The 20,971-nt window shown below is 41.6% G+C and overlaps 1 protein-coding gene across 1 annotated transcript in view; it reads right to left on the bottom strand.

Moving 5' to 3' along the window:
* Positions 1 to 20,971, bottom strand: part of OSMR (oncostatin M receptor) — a 52,940-nt gene that overhangs the window by 13,576 nt on the left and 18,393 nt on the right. Inside the window, exons 4-9 of the mRNA XM_074952497.1 lie at positions 14,258 to 14,426; positions 7,896 to 8,183; positions 6,440 to 6,569; positions 4,515 to 4,678; positions 2,906 to 3,051; positions 211 to 373 (exon numbers count right to left, since the gene is read on the bottom strand). Coding sequence (XP_074808598.1) covers positions 211 to 373; positions 2,906 to 3,051; positions 4,515 to 4,678; positions 6,440 to 6,569; positions 7,896 to 8,183; positions 14,258 to 14,426 — 1,060 coding nt within the window. The remainder of the gene's footprint in view (positions 1 to 210; positions 374 to 2,905; positions 3,052 to 4,514; positions 4,679 to 6,439; positions 6,570 to 7,895; positions 8,184 to 14,257; positions 14,427 to 20,971) is intronic.

Genomic DNA, 20,971 nt, shown 5'->3' with positions numbered 1-20,971 from the left:
CTGTTCTGTGCACATGTATGCGCATATTTTAAAATGGTATTGACCCAATACCTGCAGCTCTTAGGCTTGCAGCCCCATACACCAAAAACAACGAGCTTTCTGGTATTTCCAGACATCAGTCTGGCAGATGGCGAACAGCAACTTGAAGAGCAAGTTTCAGCCGCAAACCCCTCCCTCCCCCCACCCCATTTCCCAATGGACTGAACTCACCTGCTTCATTTGTTCTGACTCTGAGGGTTTTGCTCCATTCACTCCATTTCCAGAAGTGGCTAGCTGCACCACAGCGCATTCTAAAGGCGTAATTGGTGAAAGGCTGCAAGCCACCTAGGGTGAGGTGTGGATATGAATTTGACTGAACAGGTGAACTATTGTGCTGCAAAAGCAAAGGAGAAATGTGACGTGGTTAGGGTTCAGACATCTTTCATGAGAAAGAGGTTTTTGGCTGAGATTCGGGAAGTCATTCTGTCCCCTGCTTCAACCAACAGCACATTTATTACATCTGCCTTGTCAAGTTTGACCCAATGCAGAAAATTATGTGGAAACATGCTGGAAAAGTCAGAGTAGGTCCAAATATACGGACATATGGGAGGTGCACAGAGAGCTCTATTAACCCCTTTGGCCAATGCTGTTGACAGGATCCCTTCATGTTGGTCTGCCAAAATTGCTACTTAATTTTTTATCTATGTAGGTTGAAAAAGGTGTAATTAGTGAGCCTATTTCTCCCACTTCTGCCTGTGGTGCTTCTGTTGTTGTCCATATGCCCCCTTCTTTTATCATATATTTAAAATATCTAAAACTTAAATTTAAAATATTTAAAACATGGACCTCCTTACTAGGATCAGGTAAATAGGATGCTGTTCTGGACACGTACATACCATTGGGATATTAGCATACACATGTTCCACACTGGACCCTCCCTTTGGGTGTCCCCACAACTTGCTACCATCCTCAAAAGGATTAGGATGAACTCTGCCCAAGATAAAGTGGGTATGTCGTAGGGACCTCATGTTTTGTATAGTCCCCTCCTCTAAACGATCATCTGTGATGATCTCCCGCAGCTGGCACACTTGAGGCAGAACATCCACTGGGAGGTCTCCAGGGAGGCCTGTCCATCTACACTTCCTACAAAAGTGGAGCACTCCTGCTTGTGCTTTACTTAGAGAAGCAAAGCGGGTGAGGTAATATTTTTTTATTGGACCAACTTCTCTTCGGTGAGAGAGACAAGCTTTCAAGCTTTACCTGTCCTTTAATACTCTGGAGATGAGCTGCCCCTGTGTGGACTGGACCACAGGGAAACCTAGATCAACTTGTGAAGAACAGGCGAGCTGAACACTCACTAAAATATGTGGAACAAGGTTATGGACTCTGCTGCAACCTTCCTCCCCCTCCAGGAGGCTATATGTTCACACAGGTCTTTATGGACATCAGCTATACTACATGCTGTAGCTGCACGGACACCAAGCTGTAATTCAGGACATTCTGCCCCCTACACATCAGCCTCTACCACTGGAACTGAAGCTGAAATCTCCATTAGCTCCAGTAATATTAGAGCTTATAAGGCCTCCTGCCAATACATGGTAGCAAGCTCTTACACACTGCAGCAAGTCTAGCATTCTATCCAACAGAGGGCAGTAATGTATATGCAGACAAGTCTGCATAATACATCTGGGAAGTCTAAATGCCAACTGCAACAGTTCTTTGGTCACAGTGACATCACAGTCATCAGCAGTACTCTGATGGAGTTGACTCTGACATAGCCTGATGGTTTTCAGCTCCTCAAGCTTTCACATGGCCAAGCCTGAGCAATTTATTTTCCTTCCTAAGCTTTCTGCATTCTCTCCTTTCACCATTGCTATTCACACAGCCATTTTTTCCTGTATCTCAGGCTCACAAGCTAGAGGGCATCTATGATTCCTTCCTTTCCTGCTCCTCATCCAACCAGGTTGTCACTAAATCTTGTTGCTATTTCCTCCACAACATTTTAAAAACACTTGTCCATGGCCCGATTCCCTTCCCACCACCGAGACACATGCACCTTCCTCACCTGAAGCCTTGATTATTGCTTCTCCCAAGATTTCCAGTGACTGGAAAGTGAAAGTTTAAATTGGAAACAAATGCCCATTTTTAAGTGAAGGTTATTAACAATGGGACAGCTTGCCCGCTGACATCTTTCTACAAGTTTTCTTCTTGTTTAACCATATTGGGCTAGATGCAGAAATCATTAGGTGAAATTCTATGGCCTGTGTTATGCACAAGGTCAGACTAGATGACAACAGCGGTCCATTTTGACTTTAAATATCTATTAATTATGTAACTGCTACGATTCTCTTCCTCACCTGATCAGACCACATCACTCACTACTAAAGTCTCTCCATTGGCTCTGTCCCAACCTAGATCTTGAATTTCATCTCTCATCAGATCTCTTTTGCTGCTCCTACAGAGACTCAATAATTTGTATGTTCTCAGTGGCCTTTGCAGTGGTGGTGTAGACATGTTGGTGGCAGGATATGAGACAAACAAGGCAGGGGAGATAACATCTATTGGTGGTGTGATACTCTGATTATCTTCTCTAGACATGAGGAAGAGCTCTGTGAAGCCTGAAAATTTGTCCCTTCTACCAACAGAAGTTGATCTAATAAAATATATGACCTCATCCACCTTGCCTCGCACAATAGCTTTGTCTTTCACCTGGTCTCCACCAACACTGACAGCCTCAAAGACCTGAACATTTCTCCTAGAATGTGATTCGATCACACATATTTGTGCATGTTTGGCATTCCACCTACTAAAGGCCAGTGATTCACCCACCCACTACCGATGGCATTAAAAACCATGAAACAAATATACTGTACTCCATACCCCAAAACCCCAGTTGCTTGTTTAGACTGAAACTTAAGTTTCTTACCAGTTCCACTTGCCCACTTGGGTGGCGATTTTCAATCTGACATAGCAGCTTAATTGCTTTGTACTCGGGCTGCATACGCCAGTATAAACTGACTTCTGTGGCTTTCATATGTTCCACAGAAAGGTCAGAGGGGGGATATGGATGAACTGCCAAAGGGAAAGATAAGTTAGATTCTGAAAAACTTGAATTCAAGAACTTTCAAAATGTCTTCATTGAGCAATGAAAGTGAATACGAGGCTTAGTCTAGGATTTCCTCATTACATCTCTCCCAGTGGGATTCCAGGCAGAGAGACATATGTATTAGTAAAAATAAGTGATGCTTTTAGAAATTGAATCTTTTATTGTTTATCTACTTCTCTAGTGGGGCTCTGCATCCCAGAAGTAGTTCACTGGACTTGGAGCCAAAGACCTGCAGTTCTATTCACCACTCTTCTATTGACTGAATGTGAGCAGATCAATTAAACTTTCTGTGGCTCAGCTTCTGCATCCAAAAAAAGGGCCTACTTCTATTCATCTTCCCTTGTTAAAGTCCTTTGAGATCCTCAGATGATATGTACTCTATAAGTAGTATTAGGCTAGATGGTGTCCAAATCTGACCCTTGAATGCATCCATTATTGATACTGCAGAGCTACAAATATAGGGTGTAAATTTTGTTTTGCTTTATTTGCTAATGTTTTTTAAATCTGCAAAAAATCTACAGCAAATATCTGTAGCAATAGAAAAATGGCAGGACTTGCCTAAAAAGACTGGTTAGAAGAGCGCTCAAGCTTTATGCCATCAGAAAGAGACATCTAGTATTGTTACAAGAAGCACCCACAATTCCTAGAACTGAAAGCAGTTGGAGAAAGAAACTCATTTTCTTGTGTTTTCAGTGTGTTTCCTTTATGCATTTGAAAGCATTTTGTGTACAGTCAATTTTTCTGCTTCACTTATGGTAAATTGCTCTTCTTGTCTCATGCACTACCATGTTGGTACTCCTGTCATCCACTGCTCCTGGGGGGCATGTGCCCACTCCCTCAGGCTCTGTAATAATGCGTTTACCACTCAAATGCCAATCATTATGAGGGAATCATTCATTCTAGTGCCAAAATTATGTCCACCCCACACAAATTTGGTGTCCTCTCCCTTTTGTTTTTGAAGATTTACATCAGAAACGTGCAATTGTGAAACTGTGGTGTCAAAGTTCTCTACGACAAAGGAATGATCCCACAGCACTTCGTTTCCTGAGTGGCTCCTTTTTTTGTGCCTCTTATTTAGGCCCTTTGTTGCACATCACTCCCCACATTTGGACATTTGGCAGATTCTGAGGCCACAAAAGGGATCATTTTGATCACTTAGCTCTCAACCTGGAGATCGGACTGTGTTCATCAGTAACAGCAGCTGCAAAACTGAAACTGAAGAGGGAGCAGGCAAGTGTGGGCACAGAGAAGATGGGAATCAGGGCAAGCTGGGAAGGAAAAAACATTTATCTTTAAATCTGAGAGGTTTTCAGACAATACTGCCTCATAGAGAAATAGGACGGGCGGCCCCAGAATGTTTCATGGTGGTGATCTTGAGCCTACCCAAAAGACCCTTCAAAACATCAACAAGGAGCAGAAAAACCCTTACCTCTGTGAGCTACATCAAGGACAAAATTAGCACTTCTCTTTCCAAGAGGGTTTTGGGCAGTCAGTGTTAGGTTGTATATCATCTGCTGGTCTATAGCCCAAGAACAATGGATGGGTTCTAGATAATGTGCTGTTTCTTGGTAGCAAAATGTTTTTTGGGAAAACCTTTCAAGAGAGAGGAAAAAGTCATTGGTTTATTTTTCTTTGGTTTAAAATCATAGATGCTGCAGAAGCGCAATAATGGATTCAGAAACTGTGATGCCTATCTAGAACAGAACTAAAACTTAAATAAAAATACAGTTGTTGTATGTGCATAATTCTCTATCAACAAATGTAACAGAAATAGTAATTTCTATTATATTTTACAAGAACTGTGGTATAAAGGAGGGTACCCAGGAATGGTTTATTTGAAAAGCAAAAGGCTTTCAGAAGTTGGTAAGCAACTGTGGCTGATTATCTAATGAGGTTGTTTGGGTGATCTAATACTTCTGTCTTGTTTCATGCGCTGACTGTTCATGCCACTCAGTATTCTGCAGGAGATCTGTGGGGATAGAGAATTGGATGAATTCCCCATGTTCTTGCTGCTGACCACAGAAAACTTCCATGGGAGTTAAATGCTAAAATTCTGACCAATTCAATTCCAAAATGGCCTTGTGCAAGACGGTTCAGTACAGCCCATAAGTATTTTCAGTACTAAAGAAAAAAGAAAAGGAGTACTTGTGGCACCTTACAGCTCACTTCCGATGAAGTGAGCTGTAGCTCACGAAAGCTCATGCTCAAATAAACTGGTTAGTCTCTAAGGTGCCACAAGTACTCCTTTTCTTTTTTCTTTTTACGAATACAGACTAACACGGCTGTTACTCTGAAACCTATTTTCAGTACTGTTGGCTTTTCAGCAGAGGTTAAGCTGTTATACTGAATGGATTGAACTCACATGCACAAAGTTACTCATGTCTATAGCTGTTTGTAGGATCCAGGCCATAGAACACTGATGCTTTCCAGACTGTCCAACAACTGTGTGTGTGTGGGGGGGGCACAGCATAGGCATAGTTTGACTGCTATTTTGTGGGGGAGGTATGACATGCACACTGAAGCCAGTTCCCCTGGTTCACTGGCTCTTTCCCCCACCTGGAGTGATACCTAGGCTGCCAGTGCTGGGGGGGGGGAAGGACCGGCTTAATGGGGGAGCACCATCTGCTGCATATGACCCTGGGTGCCCCCACATGCCTCGCCTCTGTTTGGGGGGAAATGCTGCCCAAACTACACCTATGGGGAGGGTGGGTATGGGATGTGGGGGGGAAAGGGGCTGGGATGAGTTTGTGCAAGTAAATGTGTGTAGTCTCTAAACAAAAATTAATTAGCAATGCCTAATCTTAGGCAGGGCTAGAAGTGAGAAAATTAGTGTGGCTCACTCTGAGAACAGATCTGGGCTTCTGGGCTGTCTCTGACTACCACAAGGTGGTGGGAACAGAATGAGCCATCCAGCCCTTTTGACAACAAAATAGAGAGTAATGGAGAATATATTTCGAGGATTCACTTGGACACTCAAAAAGCTTTGACAAAGGCTCTCACAAGAAACTATTAAAGAAAATTAGTCAGTCCTGGTTAAAGAGGTAATTTATTAGTGTGATGGATCAGAAACTGGTGAGGAGACAAAACGAAGAGTGAGGCTAGTTGGTCAGTTTTCAACATGAGAAAGTGTTAATGGTGGGTGCTCCAAAGTCCTGGGCTGTTAACCTTTGTTGTTTGAATGTATTGCTTAATGATCTGGAAAAGGGTGCAACTTCTTATAGCATACAGAGAAAAATATTTTTAATAGATTGTAAATAATAGATTCCAAGGGCAGAAGGGACCGTTAGATCATCTCGTCTGACCTCCTGTATAGTACAGGCCATAGAACTAATTTAATCAGTTGAGAAAACTTACCTTTCAAACAAGTGGTATTTTGTTGAATGAGCCCCATAAAGATAGGTATTTTTTCCTGGATTCCAAGTACAAGTTAATGTCTTAATGTCCCGAGTGTCACAGGAAAGATCTTCAGGCTCATAAGGTGGTTCTTGTAATTAAAACCAAGGAGAAGATCAACATGACAAACTAACGATTAACATGTACAAAGCCTGGTTGACTACAGACATTATTATTTCAATTGCACTCATACAAAGACAGCCTCAGAGAAGAAAGCAGACTAAAATGTACTGTACTCTGAAAGATCACTGCACTCCAAACGTGTTATTTATGTAAAATAAAGATCTATCCAATGTTTAGGGTGTCACCCAACTTAAAACTTACGTCTATACTTGGAGGGGAAACATTTTATGCTATGCTAGTATTATGCATATTCAGGCTGAATTCTTAGGTGACTGTGTTTGACCAGAAGAAGAGCTGTGTAAGCTCGAAATCTCTCTCTCTCTCCAATCTTGTTCAATAAAAGATCCTCACCCAGCTTGTCTGTGGCTGTTAATTCAGTGTTGTTGTAGCTGCGTCCGTCCCAGGACATTAGAGAGACAAGGTGAGGTATCATCTTTTACTGGACCAACTTCTGTTGGTGAGAAAGACCAGCTTTCGAGCTTAGCCTCAGACCTGAAGAAGAGCTCTGTGTATGTCTACACTACAGCAGATGCAGCACCAAGAGAGCTCTCTCCTGTCGGCTTAACTCCTGCTTTAGCGAGAGGCGATAGCTATGTCTGACAAAGTGCTGACCACACCGGAGTTTAGATCAGTATAACTTTCGTCACTCAGGTGTGGATTATTTACACCCCTGAGAGATGTAACTTTTACTGAAGTAATTTGTAGTGGAGACATAGCCTGGGAAATGTATTCAGAATGTCACAGGGAAATACAAAGTAGAACAGATTGTTTAGCATAAGTAGTTAACACACATTTCAAGGGACTGTTCAAGGTGAAGTGGCCTGTTAACACCCCTCCAGTTGGGGAAGGAAGGCAGCTGCAGGGGGAAAAGGAGGGGTTGTTAATGGGTTGTAGATTGCTGTAATAAGCCATAAATCCAGTGTCTTTATTCAGTCCATGATTTTTAGTATCTACCAAAGTTATTAATTTAAGCTCCCTGGTTTATCTGTATGCTAAAGCATTAATAGGTTTTGGGATTCATCCATGAACCTCTTTTAGTCAAAATCTAGTAGCACTCTTTAAACTTGAAAACAAACCTTTCTTCTCTGGAATGTGTAATGTAAGGACATGCTGTTGGAGCCAGTTCCTCAGCTGGTGTAAATAGGCATAGCTCCACTGAGGCCACCAGAGCAATGCCAATTTATAGCTGCTCAGAACGGACCCCTTGAACTTTACAAGTGATTTTTGTAGAGCGCAATCCCTCCCACGCGCATCAGCAACAGAAAAAGAGACCCAAAGCAAAGTGTGTACTTACTGCCCACAAAGAGAAGCGTTGCACTGTATTTTTTGTTTTCTTTACCAGAGATTTTACAAAAGACAGGAATGCCAGGCACTTCTGCATGCAACACCTTCTTCATAGTAATCACCATGTTTCGCTGGCTGGTGTTTGAATCTGGGTAATAATAATCAGTGTAATTAAACAAAAGATACTCAATTCTGCTATCTTTGCCTCCAATGCAGCAAAAAGTGACATTTGAACCTTCCTCTACAACTTTATCTTCTGGGAAGATGTATGGTGTGTTGTCATCTGAAGTATCTAGGCCTGCAAGATACAAAAGAATAAATCTTTTAATTTGAATGTTCTTTCTTTATGCTGTGGGTCTCTTGTGAACAGTCTACTCCATGACTAGATAGCTGAGAAAGCACTAGGGACAAGTTTTCTAAAGGGTGTTCAAGATAGGTGATTGTGACTTTGAATGCATAACTGGGCATTTGCACACATCTGGTAATTGTACCTCAACTATCAACATGCAAACATCCATTTGTACACCCTCCTGTGATGTTCTCCCACTTCAGTCCTACTTAAACCCGTAAGATATAAAACTTAAGTGGTGCATGAGCCTTTGTACAGTGGTGAATTTCACCCCCTAGGACCTGATCCAGATCCCAACGAAGTCAATGGAAAGACTCCCATTAACTTGGCATGCATCCGACGAAGTGGGTATTCATCCACGAAAGCTTATGCTCCAATACATCTGTTAGTCTATAAGGTGCCACAGGACTCTTTGCCCCATTAACTTTAGTGAGCTTTACATCTGGCCTCTAACACAGGATTTGTACATACGATTTTGCAAAGGCAAGCTGGGATGATAGGTGTGAACATTTCTTCCTTAATGACCAGGAAATGGTGTGTTTGATCCCTGTCCAATGTTAATTCATAAATGGATCCCTTATGGCTTCAGTCTAACAAGCATAAAAAGATTTCATCCATTAAAAGGTGAGTTTGAAAAGCTTGTTATCTGCCAAGACCCAAGTTAAGGGCTCTGTGCTTCCCCTGCTACATTTGGTAACATTTCTAGTATCTAAATCCAAGCACGACCTGTGCAAACCTGAACCAGTGTGGATAACTAAACTTGGTAGATAAAAAGCTTTTCAAACTCACCTTTTAATGGACGAAATCTTTTTATTCTTGTTAGACTGAAGCCATAAGGGATCCATTTATGAATTAACATTGGACAGGGATCAAACACACCCTTTCCTGGTCATTAAGGAAGAAATGTTTAGTGATCCTTTCAAAACACATTTTTAAAAATCATCTAAGTTCACCAGAAACGATGCTGTTCCAGTCAATCTGAAAGAGCTAATCACTGCCTTGTATTCAGCCAATTTTTCCTGGATTCTACGATTACAGTTCACAGAAGTTCATTCAGAAGTGACGTAAGTAGTTGGTTTACTACTAGTGTCTCTTGTCCTTAATATTAATTACGATTGCCAGACACAAACCTGTAAGAAACTAGTTAAGGTTATAAGTCTGTATCAAAACATAAAAAGAGAAAAAAACTTACTAGAGAGCTGTAGTTGAAATCCTAACCCCCAACCTCATCCCTTCCCCATCCCACACCCATACTAATTAAATGATAAAAATGTCTAGAAATTCTAAATTAAGATTACATTTTTTTAAAAATGTGGAAATATTGAAATACAGAGTTAAGGGGTGAAATCCTGGCCCTAGTGAAGCAAATGCGAGTTCTACCATTGACTGCCATGTGGCCAGGAGTTCACCAAGGGAGCCTAAACCATTGTGGATCTAAGTCCCAGAAGACTTATTATAGAAACCTTGTTATAACCTTAGCTACAGAGAGACTTCTGTGTATTCATATTAAACTAATACATGAATGCAGAGCCAAATCAACAACCTTGCATTAGGAAAAAAGAAGCATAAAATATAAACTTCAGAGAAACATTAATAACTCTTGGTTCTCAGTATTAGTTTATATAAATACTACAGCCTGATGACAGTGAAGCAAGAATCACAGGTGGTTAATTTATGCCCCACATTCACAGAACACATGATGCTGTTACAAAGTTGAAATTGTTGAAGTGATTCTGCACTGAGTCCAAGAATTATTATGCAACAGCTTCCGAAGAGACATTGCCTTCCTAGAAGAGCCCTAATCAAAGGAACAAGTCAGGCTTCAGTGGTAAGGATATTACAGCTTCCTTGTTTACTACAGCAGCATTGCCAAGGACAACACAGATATACAATGAAGTAGGACTAAATTTATCCTCAAAGACTAAAGGCCTTGTCTACACGGGTACTTTACAGAGCTGCAACTTTCTTGTTCAGGGGTGTGAAAAAACACCCCCCTGAGCACTGCAAGTTTCAGCGCTGTAAAGTGCCAGTGTAGACAGTGCACCAGCGCTAGTAGTTACTCCCCTCGTGGAGCTGGTTTTTTTACGGTGCCACAACTATACAGCCATGTTAAAGCGCTGCTGCAACAGTGCTTTAATGTTGCTAGTGAAGACATGCCCTCAGGCTGTCTCTACACTGCACTTTCGTCGTTAAAACTTTTCTTGCTCAAGGGTGTGAAAAAATTACTCCTCTGAGTGACAAAAGATTTAACCATGAAAAGCGCCGGTGTGGACAGCACTTCATCGGTGGAAGACGCTCTCCCACCAACAAAGCTACAGTTCCCCTCGTTGGGGGGTGGTTTTATTTATTTTATTTTATTTTAATATTTGGTATTTATTTTTTATTTTATTTTATTTTATTTTGAGCTCTCTCCTGGCGACAAAGAGTGGCTACCGCGTACAACGGCTCGGCTGTAGCAGCACAGCAGTGCCGCTGTAAGGCACGCAGTGTAGACATAGCCTAAGAGATCCTGGAGTTGTACAACTCAATTGCCTTCTAGCCAGGTATAACATTTAATTTATATAACTTTACTGAAACTAAAATTGAACATATTTTAAATACATGTTTTTATATAATCTGGATTAACAGCATTAAAAGTTTCCTATAAAATAAAAACATCATATAGCATGCTAATTAACTAATTCAATACTTACATTTCTCATTTCCTTCAGTAGAAACCTTGAAATTAAGAATGCAGGTAAGAAATCTGCCATTCAACCAGATGCTGAAAACATAACACTCTCATCTCCTATAGTCTTTTGTTCTTTGATAATAAAAACCACACACTCAAAACATATAAAAGTCCATTTTAAATTTAACTCCATTTATTGTGATCAAAATCCTACTGACCTTATGCATGTGACTAGTCCCAGTGGACACAGGCTGCAAGACTGAGCCCTTTAGAGGAAATTCCATGCACACAAGTTTGTTTTCTAAATAAAGTTAATGAGATCTATACTACTTTTCACAGTTTTACTACTTTTATGCAATGATTCGTGTTAGTGAGCAGGCTGTCTCAGACTTTATACTTTGCAGTAGTACTGTAGTTTTCATCTGAGGATCTCAAAGTGCTATACAAAATGTAATCAATCCTCATTATCTCCTATAAGAAAAGTGAGCCTTGTTCTATCTATCCTACAGTTGGGTAAAGGGAAGCACGGGAAGGTGAAGCAATTTGTCCAAGGTCGCATAGCAAATCAGTGACAGAGCTAGGAAAAGAAGCAAGAGTTCCTGGCTCTACCCAGCAGCTATCTTTCTTCTCTGCTTTTATACAGTAATACTCCTATCTGTTGTTTTAATTTGCTGACTACAGTTTTTCTAATGAGATTAAACAATACTTGGAAGTTCTATCATTTTTCTAGGACATTAAAAACATTTTAAAAAATGCACTAAATGACACAATTGTTCAAACCTAGAGGTAAGTAGGGTGATAAGTAATAGTTAATGTGAATTTGTCAAAAACAAATCATTCCAAACCAATCTAATTTCCTTCTTTGACAGGTTTATGGCCTATTCAATAGCGGGGAAGCAATAGATACAATATATCAGGAAGGTTTTTGGCACAGTCCTACATGACATTATCATAAGCAAACTAGGGACGGTGGTCTAGATTAAATTACTATAAAGTGGGTGCACAACTGGCTGAAAAATTATACTCAAAGAGTAGTTCGAAATGGTTTGCTGTTAAGCTGGGAGGATGTATCAAGAGGGGTCCTGCAGAGGTCTGTTCTGGGGCCAGTGCCATTTAGTATTTTCATTAATGATTTAGATAATGAAGTAGAGAGTATATTTACAAAATGTGCAGATGCACCAAGCTGGAAGGGGTTGCAAACACTTCGGAAGACAGGATTAGAATTCAAAATGATTTTGATAAACTGAAGAATTGGTCTGAAATCAACAGGATGAAATTCCATAAAGACAAGTGTGAAATACTTCACTTAGGAAGAAAAGGATCTGGGGGTGATAGTGGATCACAAATTGAATACAAGGTGTCAATGTGACAGAGTGTCAAATGTAAGGCACAGGAGGTAACTGTCCCAGCACTGGTCAGTACTGTGTCCAGTTCTGGGCACTACATTTTCAGAAAGATGCGGACAAACTGGAGAGTGTCCAACAAAAAATGGAAAAAGGGCTGGAAAATGTCTGAGGAAAAATTGAAAACTGAACATGTTTATTCGAGTGAAGAGAAGGCTGAGGGGAGACCTGATATCTGGTTTCAAATCTGTCATAAAGAGGACAGTGATCAATTGTTCTCCATATCCATTGAAGGAAGGACAAGAAGTAAACATTCTACTTTGCAACAAGGAAGATTTAGGCTAGATATTAGGAAAAACTTTCTAACTATAAGGATGTTGTTGTTGTTCATCCTTCGAGTTCAAAGATGACCATGACATCACTGATTGACTTGGTTTCTGTGAACACATGATTGTCTGATCAGGCCAATTTGAGGTCTGATCAGGCCAATGATTTAGTTGGGATTGGTCCTGCTCTGGGCAGGGGGTTGGACTAGATGGCCTCCAGAGGTCCCTTCCAACTCTGTTATTCTATGATTCTATGAGCTTTGAACTGTCTGTAGCACACTGAACAAGAGATGCCACTATGGGTTACTTGATTAACAGTGGACATGCTGCTGTTGTGAGATTTATGCTGCTGGCACTTCTGTTCTGCCTCAGTAGTTCTCCTCTGCTCAGATTGGTGCTCCAGTATGGATGAGACTTCTCCAGGTACAATGATCATGAGCAAGATCTTCCCAAAACTCTGTTGAAATGCCTCAAGGACAACTTCAGGGAGTCTTTGAAACATTTCTTCTGGCGTCCCTGACAGCACTTTCTCTGCTTTAGCTCACCATAAAAGATCTTTCGTAGTCACCCATCTGACATTCTGGTGACATGGCCTACCCATCTCAACTGTGATTTTATCAACAGAGTATGGATGCTTGGAATACCTGCCCATATGAGAATCTCCCTCTCTGGAACCTTGTTGTGCCATCTTATCCTCATCAGTCTCCTCAGACAGCCCATGTGAAAGTGATTCAGCTTCATAACATGGCGTCTATACACCATCTAGGTTTTTCATGCATACATCAAAGTTGGAAACATGATAGCTTTGTAGCTCATGATACATGATAGCTCAGTTTTGTTTGTTGACTAATCCCTGTGCACTCCCACACATTTGCACATAGGCCACACTAGCTTTGGCAATTCTGGTGTTGGTTTCACTATCAATATGAACTGCATGTGACAGTGTACTGCTGAGGTAGGTGAACTTGTCCAGTAACTGGAGGGTTTGGCCATGCACTGTGATAATAGGCTCTACATAAGGCTTTCTTGGTACAGGCTGGTACAGCACTTCTGTCTTCTTGATGTTGATTGAGAGACCAAAACTATAAGGATAGTTAAGCACTGGAACACGTTACCTAGGGAGGCTGTGGAATCCTTGCCAATGGAGATTTTAAGGCCAGGTTAGACAAACGCTTTACAGGGATGTGCTAAGTATACTTAATCCTGCCCCAGCACAGTGCTGAGGGGTGGGGCAGGAGGGAAGGCGGAGGAGGACTAGATGACTTCATGAGGGCCCTTCCAGTCCCACATTTCTATGGTTCTATGAAACCGTGCAGACAAGTACAGCAGAACCCCATTTATCTGACCCTCCCTTAACTGGCTGCTCCCTGCATTTACCGAACAACCAGGACTCCAAGGCCAGAAGCGGGTGATCTCTCCTGTGGCCACTAGATGGCGCTGCAGCATCACATTTTCCCATTCTCTGGTTTATCCGGATTTTTGCTTGTCTGATCTAGCCCGGCCTGTCCCAATTAAATCAGATAAACGGGGTTCTGCTGTATTAGCAGTATATTCTAAAATGGTCCATTGATGTTGCATAGCCACTGCTGACATGAACTCCAGTATTTTACTGGCTTTACACTAGCAAATTAAACCACAGCATTAAATCAGCAAGGAAATATTCCAAAGTCTTGCTTTGCTTACCCAGCACAGTCTCCCACTGACTCCAACGACTCCAGAGTTTAGAGAATCTTTCATCATTCACCATGCTCCTGATTCTTACAGAGTGGGACATGCATTCCAAAGGTAATTCTGAATCCCAACTCCAGTGCAGAGTTTTTTTCAATTTACTGAGAGTTGTGTTATAATACTCCTAAAAACAAACAATAGGTAAGCATGCTATTAAGGCAGAGTATGGTGAACAAAGACACGTGTAAAATGCTTAGTTTGGAATTAGGTTTAGCTGTTACAACATAAGATAGGCTCAGTAGGAGTTGCTGTTACCCTGGAATTGACATTCCTGTGTGTGCCCCAGAACTTGACAGTACCACAGTCAGCCATTTTGTATGTTCTGCCACTGCCAACTGAAAACCAAACATCACACTGCTAGGAATAATCTTAGGCCTTTGTGACACAAGGTCAGACAGCTGCATGCTTGTAGTTTGTTAATCAGAATAATAAAATAGGACAAAAATTATTAAAAGTATGTCAATCGCAACCTGGGTTTAGGTGCCCCTGACATGTTATTGTTAGGTAAAAATATTTTAAAAATTTAAAATAAATTTATTAAAATTTTAAAAATTGGTAACCCAGTAGAGGTTGTTATGCTAACCGACTAGGAGTCACTATAGGTTATGTGCTTTGTTAAAGTTCACCATAGAAATTAGGCAAAAGTAAATACCTCAGAGCAGTCTTGAGGGAGCTTTTCTTCGGGCAAGGAGCTGACAGCTAAACTCCCCATCAGCTGTATGGGGAAAGGGCCCCGGAAACCCGGCTGTTTATCACTCAAAACCATCTCAGACTGTAGGTAACTATATCTGGAATTTCCTAAACCGTGTGTGTGTGTGTGTGTGTGCTTAATATCTAATAAATAGTAGTTTTAAATAAGAGCATGCTTCCTTATATCAATCATTTATCAGACAGAAGCACTGTGTTCCTATTAATTTATTCCTAACACAGCCTGAAAAAAAAGGTAAGTTACCACTGTTTTGGGTTCTGAAAACCCCAGGTAACATTGGTGGTGTAACTCCCTAAAGCTCCTTGAAAATCCCAGTTGTAATCCTGCATCTCAGATTTTCAGAAAAATGTGTGTGTAACTATGAACCTCATTTACACATGCATGATTACAGGCTTGATTCACAATCATATGCCGGTGCAATTCTACTGAAATCAATTAAGCTATGTCCGCATAAAATCAGAGGCATGCAGTGGTGGATCAGGCCCTTTATGTTCAAAAGCAGTAATTTCACTTTCAGGTGACCAATAGGTTGATTGTGCTTGCAGTTATGCTAATTTGCACACACCATTCCACGCACAGCTGCACACTTGATAGTTTTCTGATCATCTGGAGGCTTATGTACATCCTCACTCTACACTACTACTGTATATATCTGTATTGGTGGAGAATTAATTTTATATTTGACTGTAGTCCTCAGGCTGAAAGAGAGCTGAAAGTCCTACAATGGGATGGGGAACAAAAGGCATGGTAGGAAATGGTTTAAAAGATACGGTGGGGCTTTGTAATCTGCAAAAAGTAATTTTAAAATATACTACTGTTGAAAGGATACTTATCTGTCTGACAGGTTTCAGAGTAGCAGCCGTGTTAGTCTGTATTCGCAAAAAGAAAAGGAGTACTAGTGGCACCTTAGAGACTAACAAATTTATTTGAACATAAGCTTTCGTGAGCTTCAGCTCATTTCATCGGATGCATTCAGTGGAAAATACAGTGGGGAGATTTATATACATAGAGAACATGAAACAATGGGAGTTACGAGAGTGATCACTTAAGGTGAGCTATTACAAGCAGGAGAGCGGGGGACGGGGACGGGGGGGGACCTTTTGTAGTGATAATCAAGGTGGGCCATTTCCAGCAGTTGACAAGAAAGTGTGAGGAACAGTGGGGGGTGGGGGATGGGGGGAATAAACATGGGGAAATAGTTTTACTTTGTGTAATGACCCATCCACTCCCCGTCTTTAGTCAAGCCTAAGTTAATTGTATCCAGTTTGCAAATTAATTCCAATTCAGCAGTCTCTCATTGGAGTCTGTTTTTGAAGTTTTTTTGTTGAAGAATTGCAACTTTTAGGTCTGTAATCGAGTGACCAAAGAGATTGAAGTTGTCAAGGTTCCTCCCCCACTCTGAACTCGAGGGTATAGATGTGGGGACCTGCATGAAAACCTCCTAAGCTTACTTTTACCAGCTTAGGTTAAAACTTCCCCAAGGTACAAATTAATTTTACCCTTTGCCCTTGGAATTTCCACTGCCACCACCAAACTTTAACTGGGTTTACTGGGAAACGTAGTTTGGACACATCTTTCCCCCCCAAAATCCTCCCAACCCTTGCACCCCACTTCCTGGGGAAGGTTTGGTAAAAATCTTCACCAATTTGCATAGGTGACCATAGACCCAAACCCTTGGATCTTAGAACAATGAAAAAGCATTCAGTTTTCTTACAAGACAACTTTTAATAGAAGTAAAGGAATCATCTCTGTAAAATCAGGATGGTGGATACCTTACAGGGTAATTAGATTCAAAACATAGAGAATCCCTCTAGGCAAAAACCTTAAGTTACAAAAAAGACACACAGACAAGAATAGTCATTCTATTCAGCATAGTTCTTTTCTCAGCCATTTAAAGAAATCATAATCTAACACATACCTAGCTAGATTACTTACTAAAAGTTCTAAGACTCTATGCCTGTTCTGTCCCTGGCAAAAACAGCATACAGACAGACACAGACCCTTTGTTTCTCTCCCTCCTCCCAGCTTTTGAAAGTATCTTGTCTCCTCATTGGTCATTTTGGTCAGGTGCCAGCGCAGTTACCTTTGGCTTCTTAACCCTTTACAGGTGAGAGGATTTTTCCTCTGGCCAGGAGGGATTTTAAAGGGGTTTACCCTTCCCTTTATATTTATGACAGAAGTGTTCTCCAACTGGTTTTTGAAACGTTATAATTCTTCACGTCTGATTTGTGTCCATTTATTCTTTTACGTAGAGACTGTCCAGTTTGACCAATGTACGTGGCAGAGGGGCATTGCTGGCACATGATAGCATATATCACATTGGTAGATGTGCAGGTGAACGAGCCTCTGATAGTGTGGCTGATGTGATTAGGCCCTATGATGGTGTCCCGTGAATAGATATGTGGACACAGTTGGCAACGGGCTTTGTTGCAAAGATAGGTTCCTGGGTTAGTGGAAGGATCTACAACCTATCCTGAAGGACGACCCATCACTCTCACAGATCTTGGGAGACAGGCCAGTCCTTGCTTACAGACAGCCCCCCAACCTGAAGCAAATACTCACCAGCAACCACACACCACACAACAGAACCACTAACCCAGGAACCTATCCTTGCAACAAAGCCCGTTGCCAACTGTGTCCACATATCTATTCAGGGGACGTTCTTGTCAAGTGCTGGAAATGGCCCACCTTGATTATCACAACAAGAGGTCCCCTCCCCCCCCCCCCGCTCTCCTGCTGGTAATAGCTCACCTTAAGTGATCACTCTTGTTACAGTGTGTATGGTAACACCCATTGTTTCATGTTCTCTATGTATATAAATCTCCCCACTGTATTTTCCACTGAATGCATCCGATGAAGTGAGCTGTAGCTCACGAAAGTTTATGCTCAAATAAATTTGTTAGTCTCTAAGGTGCCACTAGTACTCCCTTTCTTTTTATCTGTCTATGGAAGTCAAGAGGATAGTGACTGTCTAAAATATACAATGGAAAAGACAATGATAGCAAAGAGGTCTTAGGAAATCATTTATACAGCAAGTCAGTAGTTTTAATCCCATATAAAAGGGAATGATAACATACTAGCAAAATTAATGAAGGGCCGGACAGAGGCTGGTTCCTGCCTGGTGGAAGATCCCTTGCAATCTCACTCCCGACACCCTCCTGAGTACAGAGACCATGTGGGGCTATCCCTGCCAGTGCACACAGTGCACAGGAATAGCCCCTGGTGCTCACGACTCAAACTGATTCAAGGACCAGACTAGCCATGCAGGCAAATGTTGCTCTGTTTTCTGAAGGGGCGGGGGGTGCATTTTTCCCAGCATGCTGCAAGTCTGCACAGCCCCAGTGCAGGAGCATGGCTCAAGGCCACGACAATACAACCCACACATACACACACACTCCTAATTAAACTGCCTGCTGCAAGTGTACAGTTCAAAACGCTTCTCACTTTTTAAAAACAAGAAACTGGGTCCAATCCTCAGCTGGTGTAAATCAGCATAGCTCCACTGACAGCTCTGACTAGGATTAGAATTCACCTATCTCTGTTCATAACACCTGGGCTTTCTTCAATGGCTTTGCTCCCCAGACTTTTACAATTGATTTCAGTGATATTTTATGATTTAATGTTAGTTTTTAATTACAGGGGAACTCTTTAGCTTCTGTTCTGAATAGTATGCAAACTGTACTTGCTTCAACGTGAACTATATCACTCATCCACTGTATTATTATGGTACTTACTACTATTTTATTGTAAAGAAGAAAGAACATAAGCTGCTGGTACTGACACATAACAACTGACCAAATGGAGTTTGTATGTTAAGCTTTTACCCTATGCATTGGATACTATTCATATAAATTCAGCCTACTGACCTGGGATTTATAAGCCTGTCAGTCTTTCAGTGGAAGACAAATCTAGCATACACCATGTTGATTTTGAATCCATCACTTCAATTTCTATGGGAAGTGATAATACCTAATGAGCTCTCATATTCTTCCCTAAATGGTAAATAAATCTAAATAACTATAATGAGTCTATTACTCTTTAAGTAAGGGTGCCACAAATGGCCATTTATTTTATACTGAAACATTAGCTTTATTGCTAGACTAATGGGACGCCATGTCTGTTTCCAAGCACTAGCTATTATCTTAATCAAGGCTATTTGTCCTCTTGGCATTAATCACATTTTTTTTCCAAAATGGATCTACAGCCAAAACTCTCTCTTCCTAAGGCCTTGGCTACACTTGCAAGTTAGAGCACATTAAATCAACCCCGGGCGCCCTAACTCCTCAGGTGTCCACACTGGCAAGGCACTTAGAGCGCCCGGACTCTGCAGCTGGAGCGCTCCTGGTAATCCACCTCCACAAGAAGCATAAAGCTTGCTGTGCCCTGGCTGAAACGCTCGGGTGTCTGTGTGGATGATGTGTTGCATTACGGCGCTGTGACTGGCCTTCAGAAACGTCCCATAATTCCTTGAAGTCAAGTGGCCACTCTTGTCATTGTTTTGAACTCCGGCTGCAGGCATGCAGATATCCCCTTTCAAAGCTCCGTGTCTGACAGCCGGCCTGCTTATCTGCTCCAGGACAAAGCAAACCATTACTGTGGAATGCTGCTGCTGCTAAGGCAGGCGTGTGGGGGTTGGGGGGGCTGATGTCTGGGTTTCCCCCTGCTGCTGTCTGAACTTACAAGACAGCATGCTGACATACTCTCTGCCCCCCAAAAGTCTCTCCGCCCCCCATACACACAACACACTCCCTGTCACACTCCACCCCCCCCCCATTTGAAAGGCACGCTGCAGCCACTTGCACACTGGGATAGCTACCACAATGCACTGCTCTCTGTGGCGTTGCAGAGCTGCTAATGTGGCCACGCCACTGCGCTTGCAGCTGACAGTGTAAACACACGGCAGCACTTTCCCTGCTGCTGTCTCCCGAGGGATGGTTTAACTCCTGGCGCTCTACATCTGCAAGTGTAGCCATGCCCTTATATGCAAAAGGCCCAAAAGTCAGTTTAGCTTGTGTAAGGTATGAGAGTGATAGCATTTCATTGGAAAGGAGCATCCTCTGTGCTGCATACACAAATTAGAGAGGTGTAAATGGCAATTTACTGTGAACCATACTCAGCCTGGGAGGCATTTTGCTTCCTTAAAACATAATGGGCAAAATCCTAGCCCTATTTAAGTTCCTGGGAGTTTTGCAATTCTTGCTTTCAGCTGTGTGGACCCTCCCTTCCTCTAGTATAGTCTAGTTTTTAACAGGCATGATTCTGTATGTTGCATTCTTGATGTCCTAGCAGATGGGATTTTCAAAAGTATTCAGCATAAGTTCTAATTCTGCTCCCATTGACTTCAACAGAAGCAGAGTTCAATCAACACTGAATGCATCTAAAAATCCCACCCTTTCGGTCTATTCTCCTGGGTAGTGGCTTTCTTGTATAATAAACTGGCCTTGAGAATTAGAACATTCCTCAGATTTTTCTAGCTTTTAACATCTGTGGTTAATATTCTCCCACATTTCAATCAACAGATGGTTTAAAAAATATATTTAAAAGCCCTACAAACACAGATTTCAAAAATATCACTTTTGTTAAAGCACTTCTGGAGCATATTTGTTTCACACCAGCTTACTAGGCGATTTAACTTGGTCACTTGGAGCATAAGCTTAGCAGCAATTTTAGGCGATTCCCTCTTGATTATGTTGTGACATTCTATACCTTGGGGGAGAGTCCTGTAACCCCCGTATTACTCATCTGTATATAATTGTGATATTGCATATAAAGCGGGCCGTGTGAGGTATCAGGAAGAGATTATGATCTGCTGAAACTCATTTTTTTAATCTAAATGTGTCTATCATTAATGCATATGAAGTTATGAGAATGTGTTGTATGGTTGTCACTAAAATATGCTGTGGATTTGGGAACTGCCCAGATACTAGCTCTCCAGAAACAATGAAAAGGGAAGAGGTAAC

Source organism: Natator depressus, chromosome 5, assembly GCF_965152275.1.
Source record: "Natator depressus isolate rNatDep1 chromosome 5, rNatDep2.hap1, whole genome shotgun sequence".
In the NCBI taxonomy this organism is placed as follows: domain Eukaryota; kingdom Metazoa; phylum Chordata; order Testudines; family Cheloniidae; genus Natator; species Natator depressus.
The sequence above is the reverse complement of the archived record's forward strand: the minus strand, read 5'-3'. Positions and strand labels throughout refer to the sequence as shown.